This window comes from Osmia lignaria, chromosome 13 (genome assembly GCF_051020975.1).
Source record: "Osmia lignaria lignaria isolate PbOS001 chromosome 13, iyOsmLign1, whole genome shotgun sequence".
Lineage (NCBI taxonomy): Eukaryota > Metazoa > Arthropoda > Insecta > Hymenoptera > Megachilidae > Osmia > Osmia lignaria.
Genome location: NC_135044.1, coordinates 631,000 through 655,497, shown reverse-complemented (window position 1 = coordinate 655,497; position 24,498 = coordinate 631,000). Strand labels below are relative to the sequence as shown.

Here is a 24,498-nt window from a genome sequence, read left to right as displayed (position 1 = left end):
TACCGATTGCCGTAGGATCGATGGATAAGACATTTAATTGATAAGTAGTTTCAACCGTTTTCGTAGAGATGCCGCAATGGTCGAATTTGAAACTTTTTATGGGATATTTTACAACTGAATTGTGAACCAGGGGTATAAAAATGATTAGAAATCAATATCTCGTATATAGATTTAAGATTTATTTGGTAGAGTTCATCCAATTGTTGGTAACATTTTTGTACAACCTACGGAGTTACATTCTTACCGTATATTAAAAGTTAAAGAAAAGTCAATAGAAAAGTATTAAGAGTACAGTTTAAGTACACAACGCGCTTCATTTACTGGCAGACATTGAATCAGTTTTAGTCTTACTTATACAAGATTTCCATTGAGAATCAACTAAAAAAGATATGTTTTTCACTCGCTGAAGATTAAACGGGTGTTTCCCACGGAAACAAGGTAACCAAAGGGAAATCGTACAATTACTAGGAACTGGCGTATCAATTTTCCGACACCACGGGACATATTTTTCAATTTTGCCTTTGTTTTTCAGCGACGGGTTAACATTTGGCATCTTTTACAGGAAAGCACGACGATTACATTTAATTCGTACTCCTGGTTAAAGTAATACGCTCTTTAAAAATGAAGAAAAACAAATGGCACATCGTTGTCGCGTGGATGTCTCGCAAAAAAAAAAAAAAAATAGAGAATTTTTCTCTCGGTAAATATAAATAAATAGAATAATATTAATACATTAATATATAATATACATATATCTACAACATGGAGTTTCGCTTACCGTAAAAACAGGAATATTTGTTCGTAGCTTTATTTATATATTCCCTTTCAGTCGCAAGCAATTAACCGCTCGACTGTCCATTTTCGTTGAAAGTTTTTTAATATATAAAAGCGCATAACGACCAACGTGATTGAGAGAAATGAATGTCACATGGCATACAGTCAAACGGTTGACGCTTGAAACTAAGATCGTCCAAACATTTACACCCGACCTAATTAGAATCGTACATGTTATTACAATTCCATACAGCCATCAACGCACACGCAACTGTAATTTACGCAAATAGGTAGACGGGGGATTTTGTACAATACATGGATAGAGAAAAGCATTCTCGATGAGCTGTGGTGGGCTATGTAGTCAGTACGGTGCTAAGTACAAGTCCAATATTAGGTAACTTCGTTCAAAGTATTTGATGAAATTTTATAGTTAACAGATTTATCAGCTTCTCGTTAATCGCTGCATTCCAGTACACTGTTGGTAACGTTAAGTACATCGATTGAAAATAAATTAGTTCCATTAGGGAATTGGATAAAATGTATAGAATTCAAATGGACCGCAAACGTGTTGAAATTAGATTAAAACGAATCGACTCTCATCAGTTTACATGTTTCGCTAATATTGAAATTCTGTATCCGTGAACAACGCAGGTTTCATTGCTTGGTTGCTGGTTGAAAACACGAAGGGCAACGATTCTGCGTATCGGTTTTCGATTGAACCTCACGTAAATCGCTGACAAACTTGTGCCATAATCGTAATACGAGTTATCTTTTGTTAGACCTAAGTATTTGTGGGTTTAACCGCGATTTTATTTGATATCGTCCACGCGCTCTTCTCTCTTTCTCTCATTTACTCGCTCAGGGATTCTTTCGCTCTTTTATAACTTGCTGAACGTTACCATTCTTTAGAAATGTTTCGAAAATGTAGGATAAAATTTGTGGAAGTTTCGTTCTCGACTAAATGGATTATTCAAATCAGAGCCGTATAAATTTTGTATAGCACAGCAGTGAAATCACTTTTACTGCTTAATCTTTCATAACGTGGATTCGTAAATACAAAGGCTAAAAATCAAGGAGAATACGACCTGTTTTATCACAAATTTTACCCTCTGTTCTCGATGCCCGTTTATGTAAAATCGATTTCTTGTCGGTTTCAGCCACCTGTTACCGGATGTTCGACGTTCACCAAATCATCCAGCTCGCGCAGTCTTCTAGAAATTCATTCGCTCCGAAACAGGAAACGGCACACACCTGCAGACAACAGATTTCTATAACAGTTCAAAAGAAGATTGTGTTTTCCAAAACAGCCTGTATAATAGAAGAGAAATCTAAAACACGGACGTACCCCGTTTTCGACGTTGCACCGTTGTCAAAAGTTCAAGTGTTCTCAGGTTGATTCAGATTACTGTTCAACAGCTCGGTGTTGGCGTTGTTCGCGTTCAGCCTCTGTTCCTCTTTCAGCCTCCTCTTCTTCCGCTTGTTCTTCTTGTGCACGCAGAGGAGGCTGATGAACAAACAGAAGAGGAACGCGGCGATGCAACAGGCGACCACTATCCACGTGGTTCTCGCCTTCTCCGTTTCTATCTGAAATCGGAGAATCTCCGTGCACCGTTCGTAGAGCTCCGAGGTTTTGTTGCTGAACTCCTGCCTCGGCGAGCAACCACGTTCCTCCTCGTCCGTGCAGTTGAACACGGGACTCGAGTGAATCCCACGCGCGTTCAACCACGCGTTGAACGCGAGACACTCGCATTCGTTCGCGTCGAACTTGATCGGATTGCCGGATAGATCGAGGAGCTTCAGGGAGCAGAAAGGCGCCAGGTCCTCCGGCGAAACTGCAGCGATGCAGTTACCGGAGACGTTCAGGTGCGCTAGCGATGGTACAGGACCGAGCTGAGGTATCCTGCAGATGTTGTTCTTGGAGAGTTGCAGGAAAGTCAGAGGTGACCTTACGTCCATGCGCCTGAACACTACGTCGTCTAGCTTGTTGTCGCAGAGGTAGACCTTCCGGAGGTAAGGTAACTGGAAGAGATTCCTGGGCAGATCGCGGCATCCGTTCTTCGAGAGGTCTAAGACTTCCAAGTACTGGAGATTACTGAATGCCCCCTCGTGGATGTCCTGGATGAAATTATCGCCCAGGTATAGGTACGAGAGGGTTTTGTACGCGGCTAAGCTATCGTTGGTCAGCTTTCGTATTCTGTTCACCGATGCGTCTAAAATCTGTAGGAATTATGATTAATATTTTCAGATTCCTCTGTTATAACCAGGTTATTCGAAAATTGGTTGACCTTTACCAAAAGATGGGACGCAAATCCGGATGTGTCAGGGTCACATATTTAACACCTCCCACCCACACCATTGTGTTCCTCTCGTCAAGGGCTTTCCAATGATATATGACCTATCCGGATTTGCTTCCCACCTTTTGGTAAAGTTCAATCCGGAAGTTTCCACAACTCACTTGTATGTCTGTTTTCAGGGTGGATGGAATATCGTCGATACCCAGGTTGCTGCAACGAACCTGAAACATCGAGTACGCCTTGCTGTACCTGCAGGTCTTCAAAGGTAGATCCTGCTCCATGATCAACGTCGGGTTAGATCCGAGGACCGTTGCTTCTGGCACGATAGCGACAACCAAGAGCAGCATCGAAAGGCCATTAACGAGAAATATGCTCATATCTGAAAACGAAATTTTTCACGCTGAAAATCGAAAACGATATCGAGAGACGTTGGCAACGTTCGTGCAGGTGCGATTTCTCGCTGCAACGTCAGGGTGATTTTTAAGCTAAATTAAAGGCACGATACTGGTTCGCGGAGAATTCGTGGCATCGTTAACGATGGAACACTGGACATCTTTCACGAGGAAAACTTGGAAAATCCGATACAACGTAGAGTCGAAGCGGTATGCGGTATGCGGCATTAAATTACAATGAATTATTCTCGTTTGACCCAGTAGGTGGTCGCTTTCGGGAATGAACAATGAACAGAGAATTTCTGATAGGTATTCTCGAGACACCGTGTCTCTCAGGGAGGTACATGAGTTTACAGATTCCGTTGAATCTTTCACTAGCTTGGAACACCTATCGAAGTCTATTTCGGTCGGGAAACTGTCCTTCGCCCGGGAGCTACTTTTAAAAGGATTCGGAAGTTTATGCTGAAATTAGAGTGACGTAAAAATTGAACTTACGAGGCTTCGTTAGAGGTAACCATATACCCATCGAATATTTCATCAAACATTAAAGAAACCGTCAAAGAAGATTTTCTGTTCGATCAGTTTGATACGAAAGAAGATTCACGACCGTCCGGGTGAGTTTCGAGGGAAGACCAAGCGAACGAGCGACGTCTGTTTATTATAGCAAGCTTTGATGAACTGCAGAGGCGGCTAAAGGTAAGCAAACGAACTATATTCTCACGAATAAACTCGCTCGAGATACATTTACCGCTTCGCGTCGCGAAATTCGAAGCCGATGATCCTTCGTGTTCTTTAACTGCGAGGCGCTTAATCCGAGTTGCTACTTTTCGCCGATTCAATTCGATTCGATTCGATTCGATTCGATTCCGCCTCGATGAAAATGCAAAGTGTTTAAAGTTTCAAATATCGCTTAGCTCGACGTGTTAGGATCGCATAAATTTTCAACAAGCTCCTGGATATCGAAGGCACTCGAGAAACGGCTGCTGCCTTTCGATTAGAAGACAGAGTTGCTGTAGCTAAATGCTTGAAGGAAGGAACTTAAATACAGTAAAAGCTACATGCAACGTTTAAATGCCCAGAATCGACACCTCGGCTGGATATATGCAACGTCTGGGTCCCAATGTTTGTTGCATATATCCAGCTTTCACTGTACTATTTTCTGTAGAGCACCCCTTTCCACGAAGCGCAAGGTTTTTGAAACAGACTCTATACAATGTACGTGACGAAAAGGTTAACAGAGATCTGGCGGATGAAGAGAGGAACCGAAATAGACGCTGTTATCGCAAAGGTGAACGCGTTACACAGCAACAGGTCTGCGAAATCTAATGAAAGAAGAGACTAGCAACTCGATCGCGTTTATCCACGGTACTGTTAACGAAAAGGACGTAGGATCCCCTGCAATTGTGCGGAACATGAAAAATTAATTATTCTAATCAAGAGGGGGATGTCGAAGCACGAAATCGTGCGAACAGTTTCGAGGATCCGGCTGGGTCAAAATTGCGAAAATTCAATTTGATTCAATTAGGAAACACCAGTTCGCTGAGACCTGTATTGTTACTGTTTCTATTGTACAAGTACTTGACTATTTGAACAGTGCGTTATCTAAACGCTTTTACCTCAACAACGCTGATAAATATTGTATAATATAGCGAGTATGTAGATACACGTTTCGCTTACGGGCGAAACTTTTCAAAAGGTAAATTGAAAACGAGCTCTCGAGTCTGTCTATAGAACGAGTTTTATAAATTTATTTTTAAACCTTCAATTTAGCTTATTTTCTTACGGTTGCTTGCTTTCCAAAGGGAGTTTCGCTTGAACTTGTAAATATTTTCCAGTAAAAGGAGATAGACTGCGAAGAAGAGAGCTTTCGATTTGTTTTCGTTAATTTCGCGACAAGCAAGTCGTTAAACCGTGACCAGAGGCAATAAATGTTCCCATTTCGTGCTCGAACCCGAGCAAAGTCTTTTCGTAAATCAGTGAATCTGCGAATCGTTTGATCCGTGATTCTCTAGCGAATTTTCGCTGCTTCACGATCTAGAAAGCAGGAATGAACGATCGCTTTACGAGCCGTTTCAACCTACCGGGTTATTCAAAAAGAGCATCGTATTCAACATCGAAGCACTTTGTATTTGAATAAACTCTCTGTTCCTTTTCATTTTTTCGGCTGCGACAATTTTGTCAATTTCAATGATCAGCCGGGTCTAGAATAATAGGAGCTTGACCTATTGGTTCATCATGATAAAAAAAAAACACGAATAAAATTGGAGAGAACGAATATTCGTATCTCGGCTAATATTCACGGTTCGGTTATCCGAAAAGGCGAATGCTTTCAACGGACTGAAACGATCGCAATCATTGCTTTGCATATTTTTTCATCACGAGCAATCCATCGGAATTTTACCTATTTTCGACATGAGACCAAAGTAATTTCGTTCTTTTTGACGGCAAAAAAAAAAAAGGATCATCATTATCGAAAAATGTTATCAACCCTGGCCAACGAAATTAGGACCACGTACGAAAATTTCACTTTTATGGCTATAATAGTATGTCATATATGAAAATCGTCTTGGGTCGTTTAAATTATTACTAAATACATCGATAACCAGGTATTACCATAGCAATAGATTTGTTACTATTGTGATGAAAATAAAACTAGAACACCTAGAGTAAGGAGGCTAAACTCCAGATTTGGAACAGTCAATATTTTTTCCTTTTTTTTCTCAACCATTTTCGCACAAAAGTTTTGTTTTAGCTGTTAAGGTAGCAAAACACACCTAAATCGGTTTTGAGATTATTTCAAAATCTAGCCATAGGAATTGAAAAATCAAGAATTTTTACACAACTTCAAAACGTGTTCTTTCCAATGATACCAATGATGACTGCATGCTAACGTCCAGTTCCGTGCAAATCTCTGCACAAAAAAGGTAACAACGCAAAACGGAGTCAACTGGGAGAGTGAAGCCTCAGGCCCTAAGGGCCTTGTCCCTTCTGGACGGATATGAGTCCCACACTATATAATTATTTAGAATTTCAATAATTTATTTGAAGTTACCAAATACACTAGACGAACGGACAGTATGTTTGATATTGTACAGTAGTAGTGTATTATGTTAGTAGCTAATAAATTATATCATTACGATTTGAACAGGCCTTTTAATTTTACGGATAACGTGAAAAATGCTGAAAATTTGTAGTGGTCCTAATTCGATGCCCAGGGATTAGCGTCTGCCCATTCAAACTGTGCAAATTTCAGTTGAAACTCTTTTTCTTTATGAAAATCATACAGACATTCTTTATAACTTTTTCGATACGATAACTAACGATCGAACGGGTAAATGGAAGGGAATTGAAATAAAATAAAACTCGTTTAGACAGAAGCGATTCGGCTGAATGGAAACGACATCTATTTCCATTTTAACAGCTTAAGTAGATTAGAATGGATTACGTCTACTCAAGACGCATGTCGTGTCAAGATAATGTTATATAATAATTCTTTGTGGATAACGTTATCACCGCGACACGTTTGCCTTCAGTTTCGACACAATTTCAACTTGTTGATTGAGATTGCGAGGGTATTTTACAGTCATTCATTATAAGTTTCATCAGACATTTATGATATGTATGGGATGTCTGAAATTGTTACGAGAAAGATCAGGCGTTTCACTTCCGGCTGCTTTGTTCGAATCTTAAGCATCGAAGTCTCTGAAAACTTTCATCCTAGCTGGACGTTCTGACATACAGCATTTATGATCAACAAGGATTCGGTCTCTTAGAATTCATTGAACGCTCAATTTCTACTCCGAAGCATTGAAAAGCTTTTTTTTCTTTCTAAAGGAATATTGAGAGTAATTGAGCGTTAAAACGAGTCGCGAGGAAGAAATAAATTGCTGTTTGAAAGCAGACGAAAGAGTATTTCTACTTCTAAGGAAGCAGAATCTTACGAATTCAATTTTTATTCGTAAGGAAAGGTATAGGTGTATAGGTGTGCCCGTGTTCGCACGTTAAAACGCTACCGCTTCAACAAAAGCAGCAAAGCTCTCGTTTCTTCGTGCTGCTTAGTATTCACTTCCAACTCGTTGACCAACTTCTTTCGCCCTATCAAGCCGGAACACCTCGGATAAACTAAACTTTTTAATTATTCCAAGAAAAGAACATCTAAAGACGAGGTTCAGGCTACGTTCCATTAAACATGCCGCTTTAAATCAATCAAAATGACAACGCTGCGACCAAGGATCTGTTGAGAGGCGCGGCTAAAATTCGCTGGTAACAGTTAAAGGTCGTGGAAGATCGATCGGAAGCGAGATTCGCGTGGAAGGTTAAGCAGCGGTGCAATTTTAGCGTGTTGCAAGTGTAAGCGACGATCCGTCTGGAAATAAAACGTATCCGAGGAGAAAATCACCAGAAATAACAAAGCGATCGAGCGTCCCGTTCTGGAAACAAAACCTGAGACGTCGCGACGCTGTCGCGATAAAGGTTGACGGCTCGTTTTCGAAATTTAAACGTTCATAATTCTCAACGGCTGTCTCAGTGTTTACCAGCTGAATGATACGCGTACAGACCAACGGAATCGCGCGTTATTTGTTTAATAACTGAACAAATGAAAATGCTGCTCGATCCAATCGCAAACAACCGTACAATTTCAATTTGCAAACAACGCTCGATGAGTTCCCGATCACGTAAATTGATATCCGAAAGAATAAAAAGCTGTGTTTTCGAATAGCCTCACCAAAATTGAGAACTCAGGATCGGTATATAACTTAAATTTACTACAAGAAACCGATTAAAGTTGGTCTCAGAGCTGGATATCGTGGTAAGGTTAGGTTTGATTAGATTAGGTTCTGTGTATGCGCAGTATCGAATAGCGCATAATTGTACAAAAATTTCTTACCACGATATCTCAAAAACGGTAAGACATCCAGCTCTGAAACCAATTTTGATCAGTTTCTGGTAGTCAATTTAGGTTATATACCGAACCTGAGTTCTCAATTTTAATGGGGCCAACAAAAGCAAAGAAGAATTTATTTACGACCGGTCCATTACCTTACTCTACCAATGTAATCAAAGCTTCGAGGCTATCTTGCATTAGTCCGGCTCATTATTTCAAGCAAATTAACAAAGCGCCGTTCTACCCTCCTGTATTTGGGACGGCTAAAAGGCAATCGGTTGGAAGATCGAGCATCAACCTTGAAACACTTGCGAGACGCTCGAAGGGTCCTGAGCGATGGAACAGAAAGAAAAGGAATCAGTGTCGAAGGTCGAGAGAGAAACGCAAGGTAAACGACCGCCAGGAGGAATCGCGGTGTTTCGTCAAAAATTCAAACGCCAGCTTTGAAGCCGGTGCAAACACCGGGACCAGATATTTTCCCAGCAAACATTCGTACTTCTCGCGGCTGGCTATTAACAATTGGTTCAACCGAAGCTGTAGTTTGGAGAGAAAATAAAGGAAAAGAGAGCGAACAGGGATGGTAATCGGGAACAGGACACTATCGGGAGAAATACGAATCTTAATCCCTTTTGTTACAGCAACGAACAGCGCATAGTTTACCCTGTAACGGGTGTTCGATTAAATTCTTGCCAGTCGTTCGCGTGGAGAACATTGCTGACTTTAACAACGCAAATAACAACACTCGGTATCGTTAAAAAGGAAAGTATACCTTTGGCAAACGATCGTCCCGCTAACCAAACTTTCGACCGGATTCCTTTCCTCCGAAATTCCCACGATTATTTGCCACGTAACTGGAATATTTTCCCCGGCATAGTACGTCCGTCTAACACGGTTTCTCGTTTATTGCGTGCTCCCGAAACGAGTTGCAATTCGTGACCCTCTTGTCACCGGTTGTTTCTCGCCCCCAAAAAGACACCTGGAATGCTCGCTTTTTCTACCTTTAGCCCAGCCGAATCGATTTCCGTTAACAAACGGAAATTCGAACGACAGCTTGCAGGCCTGGTTTGTTAGCTTGAGGCTTTCCGAGCGTGAACCCTGTGTTCCCAATGTTTTTTCCAATCTGATGTTTCGGATAACGCGGTAACACGCATACCCCCCCGATTGATATACAGTCATTGGCCATCGAATTAGGACCACTACAAATTTTCAGCATTTTTCACGTTATCCGTAAAATTAAAAGCCCTGTTCAAATCGTAATGATATAATTTATTAGCTACTAACATAATACACTACTAGTGTACAATATCAAACATACATTGAAATTTTAAATTATTGAATATTCTGTCGCAATCGTTTAGTGGAGGGGTTTTCGTCTCCCCGGACGCCTTGAGTACGGGCCGGGAACCAATAAATACAAGTTTCGAAGCGCGGTATGATAAGTGTCTGGAGCAGGGACCGTTTGTTGTTAGCCCCACTGACGAGTCTGACAGACAAATCCCGAGATGAAACACTGTTTGTTTTTTCGACTGCTACAATTCTAAAGCTTTTATCAGATGATTATGCTAATTATATTTATGCTTTTGTTAAATAATTAAATTTATGATATTTGCTGCGGTTTAACTTGGACTCCAAAATCAGATATTGTACATAACATTATTAACAGATATTATTATCTTGTATTTCCATCCTTTGTTTTGATGACTGCTTGTATCCTTTCCGGTATGCTCCGTATACATTGCTTGATCACATGCTTTATATCTTCATTATTTTCCCAAATATCTGTAATTCTTATTTTCAACTCAGATAATGTGGTATTTGGACAGTTTTAAACAAGTCTTTTGAGTAGGCTCCAGACAAACATTCGCACCCCACATCATTTTATTTTCATCACAATAGTAACAAATCTATTGTTATGTATACCTGGTTATCAATGTATTTAGTAATAATTTGATGGCCTAATTCCATGGCCAGGGACTGTAGTCTAGGCTCTTTGTTGTTTCTATCGTTGTACGCGAACACGATAGGTCTCATGGGTGATACATCGTTTCCAACGCAAAAGACTAACAAGGTTCGTCGAGCGAAAGATACGAGCCATGAAATATTCTGGTTCTTAATAATTGAAAGTTCGATCTTCTTATTCAAATCTTTGCGAACGCGGCAATCAGTGGCCGAGAGTAACTTTTCCTACCTGCTAGAATTCGCTTTTCTGTACGCGCTTCGTTATCTCGTAATAGAAAAGATAAACTTTTGCTCTGTAACGCGCAGAAAAATCAAACTTTTCTACGCGTATTTCTTCCTGATAACGAGCATAAGTTACTCTTATCGAGAATAATAAAAATGGTGTATGAAAAGATAAGAGGAAAGAGTGAAACAGGTTGCGCGGAACGAAATGCGTTTGCGCTTTTTGAGGGAAGACGGTGGTCGTTGACACCGGGGTGAGACGAATCTTGGAAGGGTTGAAAATTAACCCGAACGTAGAAGGAACAGAGAGGCGATTAACGCCCGGGGCAACAGCATTAGTTGCGTTTTCTAAGCAGCTTTGTTTCGCGACCTCGTTTACGGCCTCCGGAGCAGAAGAGAAGAGAAGAGAGGAGGAAACTCCGGCTACGATGACTAACGGATAATTTCATTTGACGAAGTTGAAACGGAACAACGATGGCTCCGGCTGATGGGAAGGATATTAACATAGAGAGAATGGCGGTACGTGCCGTATAACCTGGGATTCATTTCGTTTTTCCATTATTATTTTTAACCAGAGCTAGAGGCAGGAAGCGAACCGCGAAAAATATTCTTGTAACATTCCCGAGCTCGGACCGTTGATGAAAATCCACCTGGCTCTTTATTTCGATCTGGCATTTGCCAGCGGACCGTGGCAAAAATAAGAAGCGATTTTCCTCGAAGGAAAATAGAAAATAACTAAAGGAGATATTTATCGGAACGATCGAATCGAAGCGGGCAGTATGGTTTAGAAGCGGCGCATAATAGGGGTAGTGCAACAAAAGCGATGGGTTTGTTCCTTTTTCCACACGAGTGTATAGGGCTGGGGAAAAAGGAAGGCAACTCCTGCAGCCAGGGAAAACGAGTTAATGGCCAGTTATGAACTTTCTTCATCTAAGTTTCCCCACTACTTTTTTACGTATAAATTGAATTTTTTATCGGGCATTCCGTGCTCCTTAACGAGCATCTCTTTAGCACTTTGGTCGTAAGAAGTTTCGGGATCAGGCCGATCAGCCGTGTAAATTCCTCGAGGAAATATAAATCTCTGTCTTTTGCAATCTCTTCCATTTTTTTCTCTATCTCTCTCTCTATTTCGAAGAACGCTAGGTGGGTCCGAAAATGGATCCCGTTCCGATCCATTCCGAGCCAAAGAAGCAAGAGTTCGCCGGGATGGATCACGGGGAAAGCTAGAGTTTCCATCGGTTCTACTCGAGAATCGCACTTGTCCGTAAGTAAGAAGGATCCTCTTTGGCCCGGAAACGAAGCAGAACGTGCTCCCTCGGTGTATCTTACTAAAAATAACAACCGCTTCTCTGCTCCGCTCGCAACGCGAGTCTCGATTTTATTTATTTGATTCTTCGGCCCGTCGACGTTGAGGACCGGCTTGGAATTACCGACATTCGTCCGGGCAACTCGATTTCCCGCCGTTTTTCGCGCGATCCTTCCCTCTTGAGAATTTTCAATTACCTTCGTTCGACGCTATTCGAAGCGAATTATGCGAGTATATTCCTGGCAAGAGAAAAAGGAACAAGCAGCACCAGAGAAGTAAACGCGATTAACTACCTAACAAACTCTACTTGTACCGTGATTTATAGACCGCCCAGTTTCTTTCGACCTGTATCGTTTAATTTCGTAAGAACACAAGCAACGGCAGCTTTCCCTTTCCTTCGGGTAGGTTATTAGAGAAACAGGGAACGATATTTCAGGAGTGGGTCAAGTTTACTGTTTCTCCTCGTTTCCGCGGCTGCTCCGACTACGTAAATTCAAAGCGTCGTCCTTGCATTCTTTTCCTTCGTTTTTACGAAACGAACCTCGAAGAAGAATTGTTGGAAAGTTTTGTAACCGAGCCTGAACTGGCAAGGGTAGCTGAAAGGGAAAGACGAAGGCGCGTTGAAAAGCAATTTAATTCCGTGTAAACGATTCGAACGAGATCGTCTTCTGCATTCAGGTTGCGTCCCGAGGTATTCGCGTGGTCGCGTGCGACCGAGATTTATGCGTTCCAATGGTGGTCTGGCAAGCAAAGTGCATCCAGCAAGCGTTATCGCCTTCCGTGGAAGTACTTCTTAACGATTGATTGTGTCACGGTGAATCATCGACTCCCGAAATGCACAATCATCGCCGATTTTATGTAGAATTTTCGTAACGTACAGATAAAAGAAGGAAGTATAGTATAAAGTTATCCAAATTGAGTGTCATATCTTTAAATTGAAATAAAACGCAAAGTAATTATCAAAGACAATATTACTTAAATGTCCCCCTCGGCATTTTTCACCCAATTTTTCATTACATTTTCACACAAGTAGAATTCAATTTCATCAATAACGATTGTGATTTGGATTATTGGCGTAAACTTCACTTTCCATAAACGCCATAATAAAAAAAATCTTCCTGGTGTTAAACCAGGAAGGTTAGGGAACCCGTAAATTCCAAAAATTATGAAACTTCGCATACAAGTACAGTAAAGATATTCCACGTAAAAGAAAGTTTCGAACTTTTTTCAAGGGGTAATTTCACCCCTTAAAACCGAATTATGGCACCAACCGAAAACAGGGTCGTATTACGGATGACTTACTGTACTTCTGTGCGAAGTTTCTCAATTTTTTGAATTTCCGGGTTCCCTAACCTTCCTCCTCGTGAAAAATTACTCCTTCGTTAAAGGTCAAATATATCAAATGGATAAGGACTGTTGAATGATGTTGTTTTTCATAATTAATGTCATAAAATAGACTTAGTATCAAAATAAAGTAACCATACAAAAATCAAATACTTTGCGTTGTATTTCAATTTGAAAATGTGACACTCAATTTGGATAACCCTATAGATTGGATTCGTTAAAAATAAAATGTCCAACTGAGTGGAGAACTTCCTAATTCTACCGGGTGAATGAAAGTACACGATGTATAGGGGCGATGTTGATCCTCGCACGATTTATCGATCGCGAAGTGATCGACGAGGTAAAGCCGGTGAATCGGATATCCGTCGATTCTTCGCCCCTTTTTTTCACGGCATTGTTCCACGCCCGAACGCCGAAGACTGACGGAGCGTTCCGTTATCGCTCATGATAACAAGCATCGTTATAGAGAAACGATTCGACGCGATATCTGTTCGATTTAATCGTCGATCGAATCGGCGATAGAGAAATCGACTTCGTTAATTGTCGCGCAACGACGCGACGGTGGAAACGCGCATTCTCGATGACAATACGACCGATACGAGGTAAAAAAAAGGGAAAAAAGTTTAGTATTCAAAATTTCATTTTGAATGGAGAAGCAATGGTAACTTTGCTGAGTAACGCGTCATCGCTTTATTTAGCTGAGAATTGTCAGGTAAGAGGAAGTAGGCGATCCGTAACGAGATCGCTCGCGAGTTTCAAGCTTCCATTGCGGTCGGAACTAGGATCTCGTGTCACTTTATTCTCTGGCAGTGACTTTCATGTATCGATTACGTAACAATTAGTCCTCGATTCCGGGTTAACCAGTTGCCTGCTCTAGAAACGAGAACGGCTCTCGTCCTCGAATCAGAAATTCAAGAGAGCGCGCGTACCATCCGATCGCTAGTCACGTTTCATCCCATTCTCTCTACCACCACTCGGCGAATCGCTCGAAATCAAAAACCAACATTTCATACTTTCCGATCGTACGATCGTTAGGTTTCCGCCATTGCGTGATCGCATTTCGTTGCATGCAACGAAACAAGAAGGAGCGGTGGCCTCTTGCTACTCGGCCACCGGATATAATGTTGGAAAGGGCAAATATTATTTTAACGGTCGATTTATAGAGTGGTCCCGTCAGTCTGACGAGAAACAGGCATTGTTGTTTCCTCACCGTTTTACGTGCGTCGAGCGGCGCACGCGTGCACTTCCTTTCCTCTCGGAAGCCGCTAATTATAAACAGCCGCGCGAATTCGACAGAGCCGGCCAGTCCGCCCTTTCGTTCATAAAAGAAACTTGAATCGATTTCAAGCGACTTTAGAGAATCTTGGTCTTTTCGACCGGTTCGATTAAACGGAAGCGAAGAGGGATGGATCCGTAATGAAATTGCAGGCTGGGGCGAACTATGAAGAGGGTGGAAAGTGGCTCGAGTGGCTACACGAAGAATTAATAAGAATCATCGGGCTGAATAATGCTACAAAGCTCGACCCCTCGAAAGTTGAAAAGCCACCGCACGACGAATAAGCGTGGAAAAAGTTTCGAGCAGCTCCTCCAAAGCGGCCGGGTGGATCGGTAATGAGAATATTTCGATCCACGCTTCATTTGCAAACAGAATATAATTCGAATATCGGTTATATCGCGGCAAGGGTAGTAGTCGTATGCCGGCGTTCAACGAAAGATTTTCAAGCGCTTTTCCTACGCTTTTCATTCGCGTTGAAACCTATCGAACCCTCTTTGTGTTGAGTTTATTAAACAAGATAAAGGCAAAAAGTAAGGATAAGTTTCCGAATGGCCCCCGAAAATTGAAAACTCAGTTATAACCTAAATTGACTACAAGAAACCGATCAAAGTTGGTTTCAAAGCTGGATGTCTTATCGTTTTGGAGATATCGTCTACGATTTTGGGACTACGTATGCGCTATTCGATACTGCGCATGCGCTCTTCAATGCTGCGCATGCGCTATTCGATATTGTGCGTGCATGGAACCTAGCCTAACCTAACCTTACCACGATATCTCGAAAACGGTATGACATCCAGTTCTGAAACCAACTGTAATCGGTTTCTTGTAGTGAATTTAGGTTATATACCGAACCTGAGTTCTCAATTTTGGTCGGGCCATTCGGAAACACAGCCAAAAGTAATCTATTATTTTTTTGTGAGAACGTCTCGATCAACAGCCCCCGAATATTCTCCTCTATACAAGTTCTCAGTTTCCAAACTGTTAAATTTAGAAGTAGGAACGGCCTGTTTTATTTATCACCGTATCCTAATAGTTTGTTTATAGCGAGCCTGGATCACTGCGCTTGCACATTTATGCACTGTGAAACGCGTGGCCGTCAAAGCGTTAAAGGGTTAAAGGAGTCTAGCAAAAGGTACGTTCGTGAGCGTACATAAATAGAGACGTCAGGCTACAAAGTGTCGACGAACAAGCGACTCGTTCGCACCAGGAAGTGTACAGTTTAAAATGGTTCCGGCACGTCGATACGGAACAAGGTCCTCTTTGAAAATCACTTCAAGAGGTAGTAGTCATTTTTAATTTCTTCTGCAGTCGACGAGGCAGAAGAAGAAAAATCATTCAAGATTACGGGGTTGTTTCTCGTCTTCTTGACCTTATGCACCAGGACATCCTCGTCACCGGATGACAATATCCCTGAAGGCGAGCTAGATCATTAGAGTGGGTGACGAAACGAAGCAAAGTCTCTGGGGAACGTTTGACGTGTTCCCGATGAAGGCAGCCATCGCACAGAGGATCGCACAAAGCTCTCGCGAACGATTTCTCATTCATCTTCGGTCGAAGCTTCATAAATATTCTCTGCAGCTTGCTGGGATATATTGTGCGCGTGTATCCATTGCGCCGAGTTCTCATCCCGGACTTGGACAAATGAACCCACAGAAATTCTGCCACCGTTCTCCTATTCTCCCGTTGCACGCATCAACCGATGGGAAAAACCACCCTCCCTCAGATATCAACCCCTTTGACAACTCTATGCTTTTCCCAAATTTATTCGACGGCTCGTGCTCGATCGCTCACCGAGTTCAACGAGAATTATGAATATTCTCTATTTCCATGTTTCCTCACCTTCTCCCCTTTAACCCGAAACACACCGAAGCTTCTACTTTCGTTTTAAAATTCTTTGCACCGGTGGATCCTCCGCCCTCTCTTTTTCTACACTTTTTAGACCGATATTTGCAAATCAGAGACGTGGAAAATGATAGATATCGATCATGTTTAAAAATGACTCTGATATTCCGCGAAATCTTCTTTTCTTCGAAGGCATCTTAACAATGCCGTCACGTTTCACCTCGAAGATTATTATCGGATTCCATTGAAAGCACTTGTCTTTCTCGGTGAATCATTACGCGACAATATCGCGCATAATATATAAACGTAGGTATCTAGGATCAAGAATGAAAAATCGCCGAGGTATCGCAAGCTCGTCGCCTTCGAAGACCTTCGAAGACCGGTAGCGTGACACTCGATATCAATACGTCCACTGACATTCGATATTAATAATGTATTGCATATCAGAGCGGAATCAATCGGATCAAATAGACGAGGACAGAATGCAGTAGCTCTTTTCCTCTTCGCATCGCCTCGAACAAAGCGGCGCAATTCGAGCTGTATTTGAAATTGCGCGATCCGCTTGCCAGCCATCAAATTTTTCCTTTTATTCCTCGCGCTTTTGAAACCTTCGAATACTTTGAAGACTAAACCGAATCTGAAACTAAACTCGTAGATTTCATCGAGGTTCGAATCTCGGTTGGCCGATTCGAAAATACGAGGCAAGGTATTTAAGTTCTTTCAAGGTTTTAAACTGAATGGCGGACGGGACAAACAAGGCAGACTTTGAATGGATTAAGGAGGGAATTTCATGTTTCAACGGGCCATTAATAATTGGCTGGTCGGGTAACCTGTTCATGGCTGGCGTTACACGAGGATGGAAACGCTTTTTGGGTCAAGAAGAACGGATTAAATTGAAGGACGCTCATCAGCTAAATTTAGGCAAGGTGGAAGAAATCGAGCGACGGTTTCTTCCGCTTTACGACACTTATCAAAACCACGTTTCTTTCGCTATTACGATTCACGGCCGGCTAACGAGAATTCAAGAATTCTACGTTTATTTGAACGAAAAAGGAGATGGTTCGTTTCGCTGGAGGTTCATTAATACCGCGTTACGAACAAGAAACGAAACGAATCCGGGATAGAACGTAGAACAGCATCGCTTTGCTCGAAAGAACGTCCTAAAAAGTAAGTGGAAAGAAAGGTAATTCACCTTCCAGTTTTGTTCCCCCGAGGGAAAAACCGGCAAAGAAGCTCCGGGGGTCATAGAAAAGTTCTTACATTATAGGAAACTGGAAAGCTTCTTCAACCTTTGCCGCTTAACACGTTCAATGCCACGGGGGGTCAGTGATGATTGCCGATGTCGATCAAAATTTTATCGGATAATTCCGCAAAGAGGGAACATTATGTCGATAACGCGAATCGACAAGTTAGAAAATGAAATGAAATTGTAAATTCAAACTTGTAAACGATTCTCGTCACGACACGACGTCCTTCTGTATAGGAATCGATAATTAATAGACGGTCGATTTAACGAGCAATCTACTTGTAATTAAACAGCTGGCAAAAATGTTGGAATCAAGTAACAGGTGTCGCGTTCTTGTTTCGCGTGCGAACGATCGATCTAGCCTTTTATCGAGATGTTACTGCATACTCTATAACGATTCCGCTGCGATGTGCATTCCGTAGATGCAACGGCCTTGAAACGTGCAATCAAGTATTCAGAAGAGGTGATCGCATAGTAGTTTAGCGAAGGTGCAGTTAGGCAAACGAGCCTTTTTCTATAGAACTCGTTGCGTTCATTCTTTTCCTCGAGTCGTTGCGAACGGTCCGCCTACCGTCTCTGATTGGGAACCGTGTGCCCGTTTTTCACAAGCTCTCAATTGTGATGCAACGGAATTATGCGAATCTTGAATTAAATAAAAGATCTCTGAGAAACTAGAAACTTTAAATAGGTCCTTCCCTCGAATTCTCTTTGTTTCTCTACTCGACTCGACGAATTATTTCCAACAGATTAATATTAATATTTCCCACGGCTCTAATCGCGAATAATCGCGTGTCGCGGGGGAGGAATGGAAATCGGGAATACGTAAAAGCGTGAAACAGCAACGAAGTATAAGGAAATCTGTAACAATCCTAGTGTCGGGGTTGTTCGTTCGCTAACTCGGTACAGAAGAAGTTTGCACGCTGTTCGCGCGTATCCAACTTCCGCAATGAAATTTCCCGCTAATTTCAAGAAGAATGCAGACCCGCTACCACTGTCCTCCAGCTGAACTACGTAATTATTCCTTCCCTATAGTTTCGTTCCCTGCCATTCTCCTTCTCTTTCACTCTGCGTTTTTCCCGCTATCCATCTTTCTTTTTCCCTGCGTCTTTTTTTTTTCCTCCGTTCTTGTTGCCGTGGCCGGTGTTCCGTGGCCCCGCTAGTCTCCCATTAACGCTCATTAACATGCCCCGTGCAGTTTTAACTGGAACATCGATTTCAACGCGACTCCACTAAAGCCTCCCTTTTCCTTCTTTTCCTCTATCTGGTCGCTTCGAAACGGAGGAAACGCGACTGCCGCACGCCGACTACTAACTGAAACTGAAATGCACGTTGTACCGTTACTGGCACATCCACAGATAGGGGATGTTTTTCTCCAACGTTAAACGTATCTCCTCGGATTTTTTTTTTTTTTTTCTCTCGGACGGAATTAATTTTGATCTTTAATTTAGATAGCTATCACGGTCGCGTTTCGTTGAATAAAATTAATTCGACGTATACTGATTCGAGCAGCGAGTTCGCTGCCGGGTCAAAGATCGTTCGACGTTAATCGCTTACCCTCTCTCGAAACGATATTTCATTTTTATACTGATACGCAAAGAAATATGGGAATCGGGGACCGTGGAAGACGCGTTTCAGTAGAAAACGGAACGATGAATAAAATATCTATTTATTCAATTGAAAGCTTTAATCGTTCCGCAAAAATTATTTTCATCGTTCGCGATCGAGCACAACGGAAAAGTATTCGTATACTTGGAAACAAAGAGGGAATGTTTTTTGTTCCATCGATTTAACGTTTCAAGAGCAACGTTAAGGAAGCAAAGGTAACAAGATCAGAGAAAGAGATTTTTCCGGAGGTAATCGAGGTACATAGTCGGTGCCGATAGCAGGTTCTCGGTGAACGTAACGATCAACCAGCAAGGTAGATGCAATTATAAAAATAATATCTATAACAAATCGACGAGTGGATCGAACAAGACCCGGAACATGCGGGGCTCTATCTCGTCGTTGAAACAAAGTTAACGATTACCCGTTCGTTGTTCCACGAATGCGATTGTATACCGAACGTTACACGAGGATCAACGCGAAAGACAATTTGTCTGAAGCGGATACAGAGGAATTGAATTTCACGTTTCTCGATAAAACGGGGCAAACATCGTCGGCAGTTCGTGTTCGTTCGATAGACCAGGGGGGGAAAAGCGGGCGAGTTATCGTATGAAAATAATAAAAGCAAACGATACACAGTTGTAAACACGGGAATGTAATAACGAGTCTCGTCGGTTCAACTGGAAAAGCGAGAGGCGAAAGTAAGTTTGACGGTTGGCTACCTTATCCTTTCGGCGAAAGCAACGATGTTGGCTCGGAAACGATGGTCAAAGCATCGATAGCGATACGCTGGAAACAACGCGGAACAGAAATTGGTTGATGGAAAAATTTCCATGACTATTGACGGTAAGAATTATGAGAAAGTCACGATACTGCTTTGACCTCTTTCGATCTTATTCGGTCGAAGGGTGGGGTGTTACATCTGTTCCAGGTGTACGTAAATCCTCGAGACATTGGGTGACACAGAATAGAACCCTCGGCTAGGCAGCCGTTGTAAAAGAACGGTCGGGTCACCGGGCAAGCTGAGGAGAAACGGTGTTCCGGGAAGAAAAGTATAGCTTCGTATAATGGAACGCGTGAGCGGACAAAGAGAAAATGCTGATTTGAGTGCGAAACGCGAGCCCGACCGATCGCGTTGCACAATGAAGCAAAAGGCAATTATTCGCTCGCGTTTCCCGGTGAATGGGAAACCAACCGACGCGCGCAAAGATTATTGCATTTGGCTCTGATGCAACAACGTTTAATTACCACGTTTAAATACGCGAACAATCGTGCGGCGCGTGCCGTGCGTAACGATGGGACGAGAAACCCTTGGAAACGCTTCGAAACGTGCGACGAAAGCAGCCAACCGATTCTAAAGCCAGTATCCATCCACCTGTATCAAACGCCCGTATCGTATCACCGTTCCGAACCCTTTTGAAGAGGCAGGCGTTGCCTCCGACAACATTTCTTCGTTTCTTGAAAGAAACACCTGAGAAATCGTCAACCTTCAACCCCTTGCATTAAGACTTTCCTCCTGGCTCGAGCGCGCCGCCAACTGCGTCGCACTAAAAGTTTTAAGAATCGTAACGGAAATTAACGGCAGCAAAGAGCAAAGAAAGAGGAACCCCTAAAGTTTACCCTCTATTTGTACCGAAAGCTTTCAACAGATGGCGCTACAAGATCCGATAACTACTATACGTGACGTTTCATTCTATCGGTCAAGTCTTAAAACTTTCAGCGTGTTTCAGATATCAATCAATGCTGGCTTCTACTTGCTTGAAAGTTCCTGGAAATCGTCCACGCTGAAAATCGTGTAGAAAACGAAGCTTAAGAACATTCTTTTCTGCAGTAAATCCGTCTAAATATTGCCGCAACATCTGAGCAGTCTTCCTTATAAGAAAGTTGATAAATCAGCCGTTACCTTTCCTTTGTCGCTACGTAACCGCTTTCGCAGAACCGACAGAGAGAAAAGCAAGCCAGCATCGCTAACTTTGCACGCGTACAAGCGATTATTTTATTTTTCGAACAGAGCTAACATCGGGGATAAAAAACTAACGATTCTTTGCCCCGACGCTTAACTGCGAACCGCGAATTGAATATTTAACTCTGGAAAAAGGATGCGCGGATATGCACGAATTCAAAGGGATGGAAACTTTTAATTGCAGCAGCGAATATTATTTTAATTAAAAAGTTGTCCCGGGTTCTTCGTTCGACGTTTCCGAAGAAGAGGAACCGCGGGCACCCTCTTTTTTTTTATATCAAGAACGACCGATTTTTATCGTTGCAGGTTATATTTGTTTCGACCCTGTCCACGAAACAACCGCATGTTTACATAGCAAACGAGACGCTGGGAAGCAACGGTTGTTAGAGATTAGAAGGGAAAAAAGTGTGGTCGAAAGCATGCCACGAGAGCCGATTTATCAACGCTCAGGAACATAGATTAGCTTTCTTGCCGATAACGCGAGCGCAACGTCGAAAGAAAAGTAATTTAACTCGATCTTAATCCTTGATCTATGGTCGTTGCACGGGAAGAAATCTCGCAAGACGGTTCCGTCGAGAAAGACTCGCCGACCTCGCCATCCTTCTACCGCTTCTTCTAAATGGATCTTAAATATTTGCCTCAAGTAACCTCGATCCTCGTGCAATTCCCTCAGCGGTTGTCCCGTAACTGATGATGAAGTAACAAAAAAAAAAGCTAACCTTATAACGGCAAAGGTGGTAATTACACGTAATGGACCTCGAGTTAAATGTTTAAGAATTCGAGGCGTCCTTGGACCGAAAATATCGACTCGTGTTTCCGTCAGTATCGATACGTGCACCTATCGAGCAACAATCGGACGCGACGCTCCAAAGACGCTTCCGATATCTACGTATCTATTGTAATTCGTAGGTTTGAATGGGTCGCAAAAAGTAAGCAGACGGGAATGCGATCGATTTCTCACGAGACGAGTCGCAATTCCTTTTGCGTCGAAATTGTTATATTCGGAGCATCGCGTGGAACGTAGTGGATCTTTCCACGATAACCAACCAAGGCATAACAAGTGTAAGTAACTTGGAAAACAAAAGTCGACATTTTCACCGATGGAACGAGGACAAACACGTAGTAAACGTCGATTATGCGTTTCGAGTAGGCAGCGAACGAGCACTCGCACTCGAAACAAAAGCAGCCACCGCACAGCCGGTAAATCGGTTTGAAACACAGATACCGATTGCTACGTTTCGCTTACCCATCTTCTTATCGTGCCATCCCCAGGATACGTTCCGAAAGTGCCGCATGGTTACGCCGTTAGACCAATTTTCTCTTTGATTCGGTGTTTTTCTTTTTTTCAGTTTGTGTCTTGAGTTTTTAAGCACCCTGTCTTTTTACAGGACCGTGTACGAACGAAACGACGTTGCACACACCTATGAGAACGCACCGTTTATAAAACCGGTAAATAAACATCACAGCGTACGCACGACCGAAAGGACGATCGTCGGAGCGTCGTGTATCCTTGCTTGAAGCTACATAGAAGCAGGTTTTACCGCGTCGTTATTACCATTCCGACGTCCGTTTCCGAGAAACTGCTCTTCCAGAGTTCCTGCCCGAGCAGTTTTTACCGTTCCCACATGACTAACAGGTTGACCGTGAAACGCCAAACGAAACTTTCCTCGATACACTCTGCACCAAATGCTGTTCGCCTGTTTTCTCCTTCTCTCCCTCGCGGTACGAAATGGAACAATTAACCGTTACGAGAAGGGTAGGTTACACAGGGGCAAGCAGAAAAGTGTGGCGTATCGAAGGACTTGTTGCAACGTGCCACGCTATTTCGTTCTTTAGAAAACGACTCAAAGTCCTGTTCCCCTCTCCCGTTTCTCCCTCTCTGCCCAGTGAAATATTATTCCGAACGAGTTTGCCGAAGAGAATCCTTGAGAAGCAAACGAGCGAATGCCTGAGAGATGCAGATGCACTTTGCTATTTGACCACCGAGATTCAAGAATTCCCGCCGTTAACGAACACGATTCCCCCTTCTCGTTTTTCTTCGTTGTTATTTGCCTTGATTTCGATCCGTACTGAATATGTTTCTCATTCAGAATTTGAAGAAAAAGATTGGCAGAAGATCGAATTAAAAAATCGTGAACGAAAGGATTGACGCGTGACGCGCGATGTTACTCCGACGACGCCTCGCACTGGACTGCGAGGTTGCTCGTTCAGAGCGAGGACCGATTTAAAGCTCCAGCCCCAGCTCGTCGAGCGGTATCTCGAGCAAGGCCGATTTTCCTGCCAGTTTTCCTCGTGATTGCAGCTGAAATTGAAGGCATGCCCTACGACACGGATAAGAGCTGACAGGTAATTAACCTTCTAGGTGACGGTACAGTACCGGACAAAAGGGATTGCCACTCGTTGACGGTGTCAGAAATCATCGGAACATACATAGTACTCTCGGTGAGTAATTTTTGAAGACGAACGATCGGTATCGATTAGTCGGAAGCCCCGTCAGGTAAGAGTGCCGGAGATGAATAGGAGAATCGATAAATTCCGATTTCGTGACCGGATTCGCTACACCGATTGGAGAAAACGTTTTGAGATCCGTTCGATGAAAGTACCTGCCTTCTAAGTGCTCCTATCTCGAGCTAAAGATTATATCCTCTCGTATTCGTAATCGATGAGTCAGTGCAATACCTATTATTCCTAACGATATCTACGTTATTTTATATCTGTAACGATTGTTTCACCTTCGAGCAAAAAACGTTTCAAACCATATGTAACATACTACATATACGTTTACATTTTTCTTTGAAAAGAACGATTTTATCGACACGTTATCGTACTTTGTGCGAACGTTTTAAGTTGTATCTTTGAATGAAATCAAATCCAACGAAAATATTTATCGATAATTTGTCAACGTAATGGTTTAATTAATTTCGTGATAATTACTTCGCTTTCTTTTCTATCAAAATTTTTACTGAAAAAAAAGCATACGGTATATACCTGTAACGCCCTTTATGCTCCTGGTTCAAAGGCCCGTCCCCCTCGGCTGTCCATTGTTCGTTATCTCTGCCTATGCATAGGGGCCGATCTTATATATTTTTGAGGGGTTCAAAACCATAATGGCGTGAAAACAAAGAATATCGCCGATCGGAATATCTAGAACTACTTTCCCTTTAAAACGGTTCTTTCATAATATTCGAAATTTATTTGAAATAGCGGACTTTTCTGGGGAAATATATTTTTAAATGAAGAAAACAAGAATTCCTATTGAAACTGGCAGGTATTCCTTTCTTACCGACCGGTGAACAATCAAAGGACTTCAGCCGTTTAGTTGTACATACACGGAAGCATATAATAACAATATTCCTCCAGACGGAACTACTTTACAATTATTAATTTTTCATC

General features: G+C 42.3%; 2 protein-coding genes across 5 annotated transcripts in view; one reads left to right on the top strand and one right to left on the bottom strand.

Annotated features, from left to right (window-relative positions):
- The window catches only part of LOC117602079 (interleukin-1 receptor accessory protein-like 1-A), a 64,030-nt gene extending 61,968 nt beyond the window's left edge, over positions 1 to 2,062 (top strand). The window contains exon 9 of the transcript XR_004580877.2: positions 1,932 to 2,062. The gene's annotated coding sequence lies outside the window, so the exon portion shown is untranslated. The remainder of the gene's footprint in view (positions 1 to 1,931) is intronic.
- Lapsyn (Leucine-rich repeat activity-regulated protein at synapses) lies at positions 389 to 23,312 on the bottom strand. Of its 4 annotated transcripts, none has more exons than XM_076691510.1 (4): positions 22,352 to 23,312; positions 3,230 to 3,447; positions 2,120 to 2,991; positions 389 to 2,042 (listed from the first exon to the last, which is right to left on the bottom strand). In XM_076691510.1, exons 1-3 carry the CDS (start codon positions 22,398 to 22,400, stop codon positions 2,152 to 2,154), a joined length of 1,107 nt encoding a protein of 368 aa, XP_076547625.1. In that variant the 5' UTR covers positions 22,401 to 23,312; the 3' UTR covers positions 389 to 2,042; positions 2,120 to 2,151. The 4 variants fall into 4 exon arrangements, with proteins under 4 accessions (XP_076547625.1, XP_076547624.1, XP_076547623.1 ...); XM_076691509.1 differs by having other exon boundaries at positions 389 to 2,025; XM_076691508.1 differs by having other exon boundaries at positions 389 to 2,991.
- Positions 23,313 to 24,498: the final 1,186 nt, after the last annotated feature.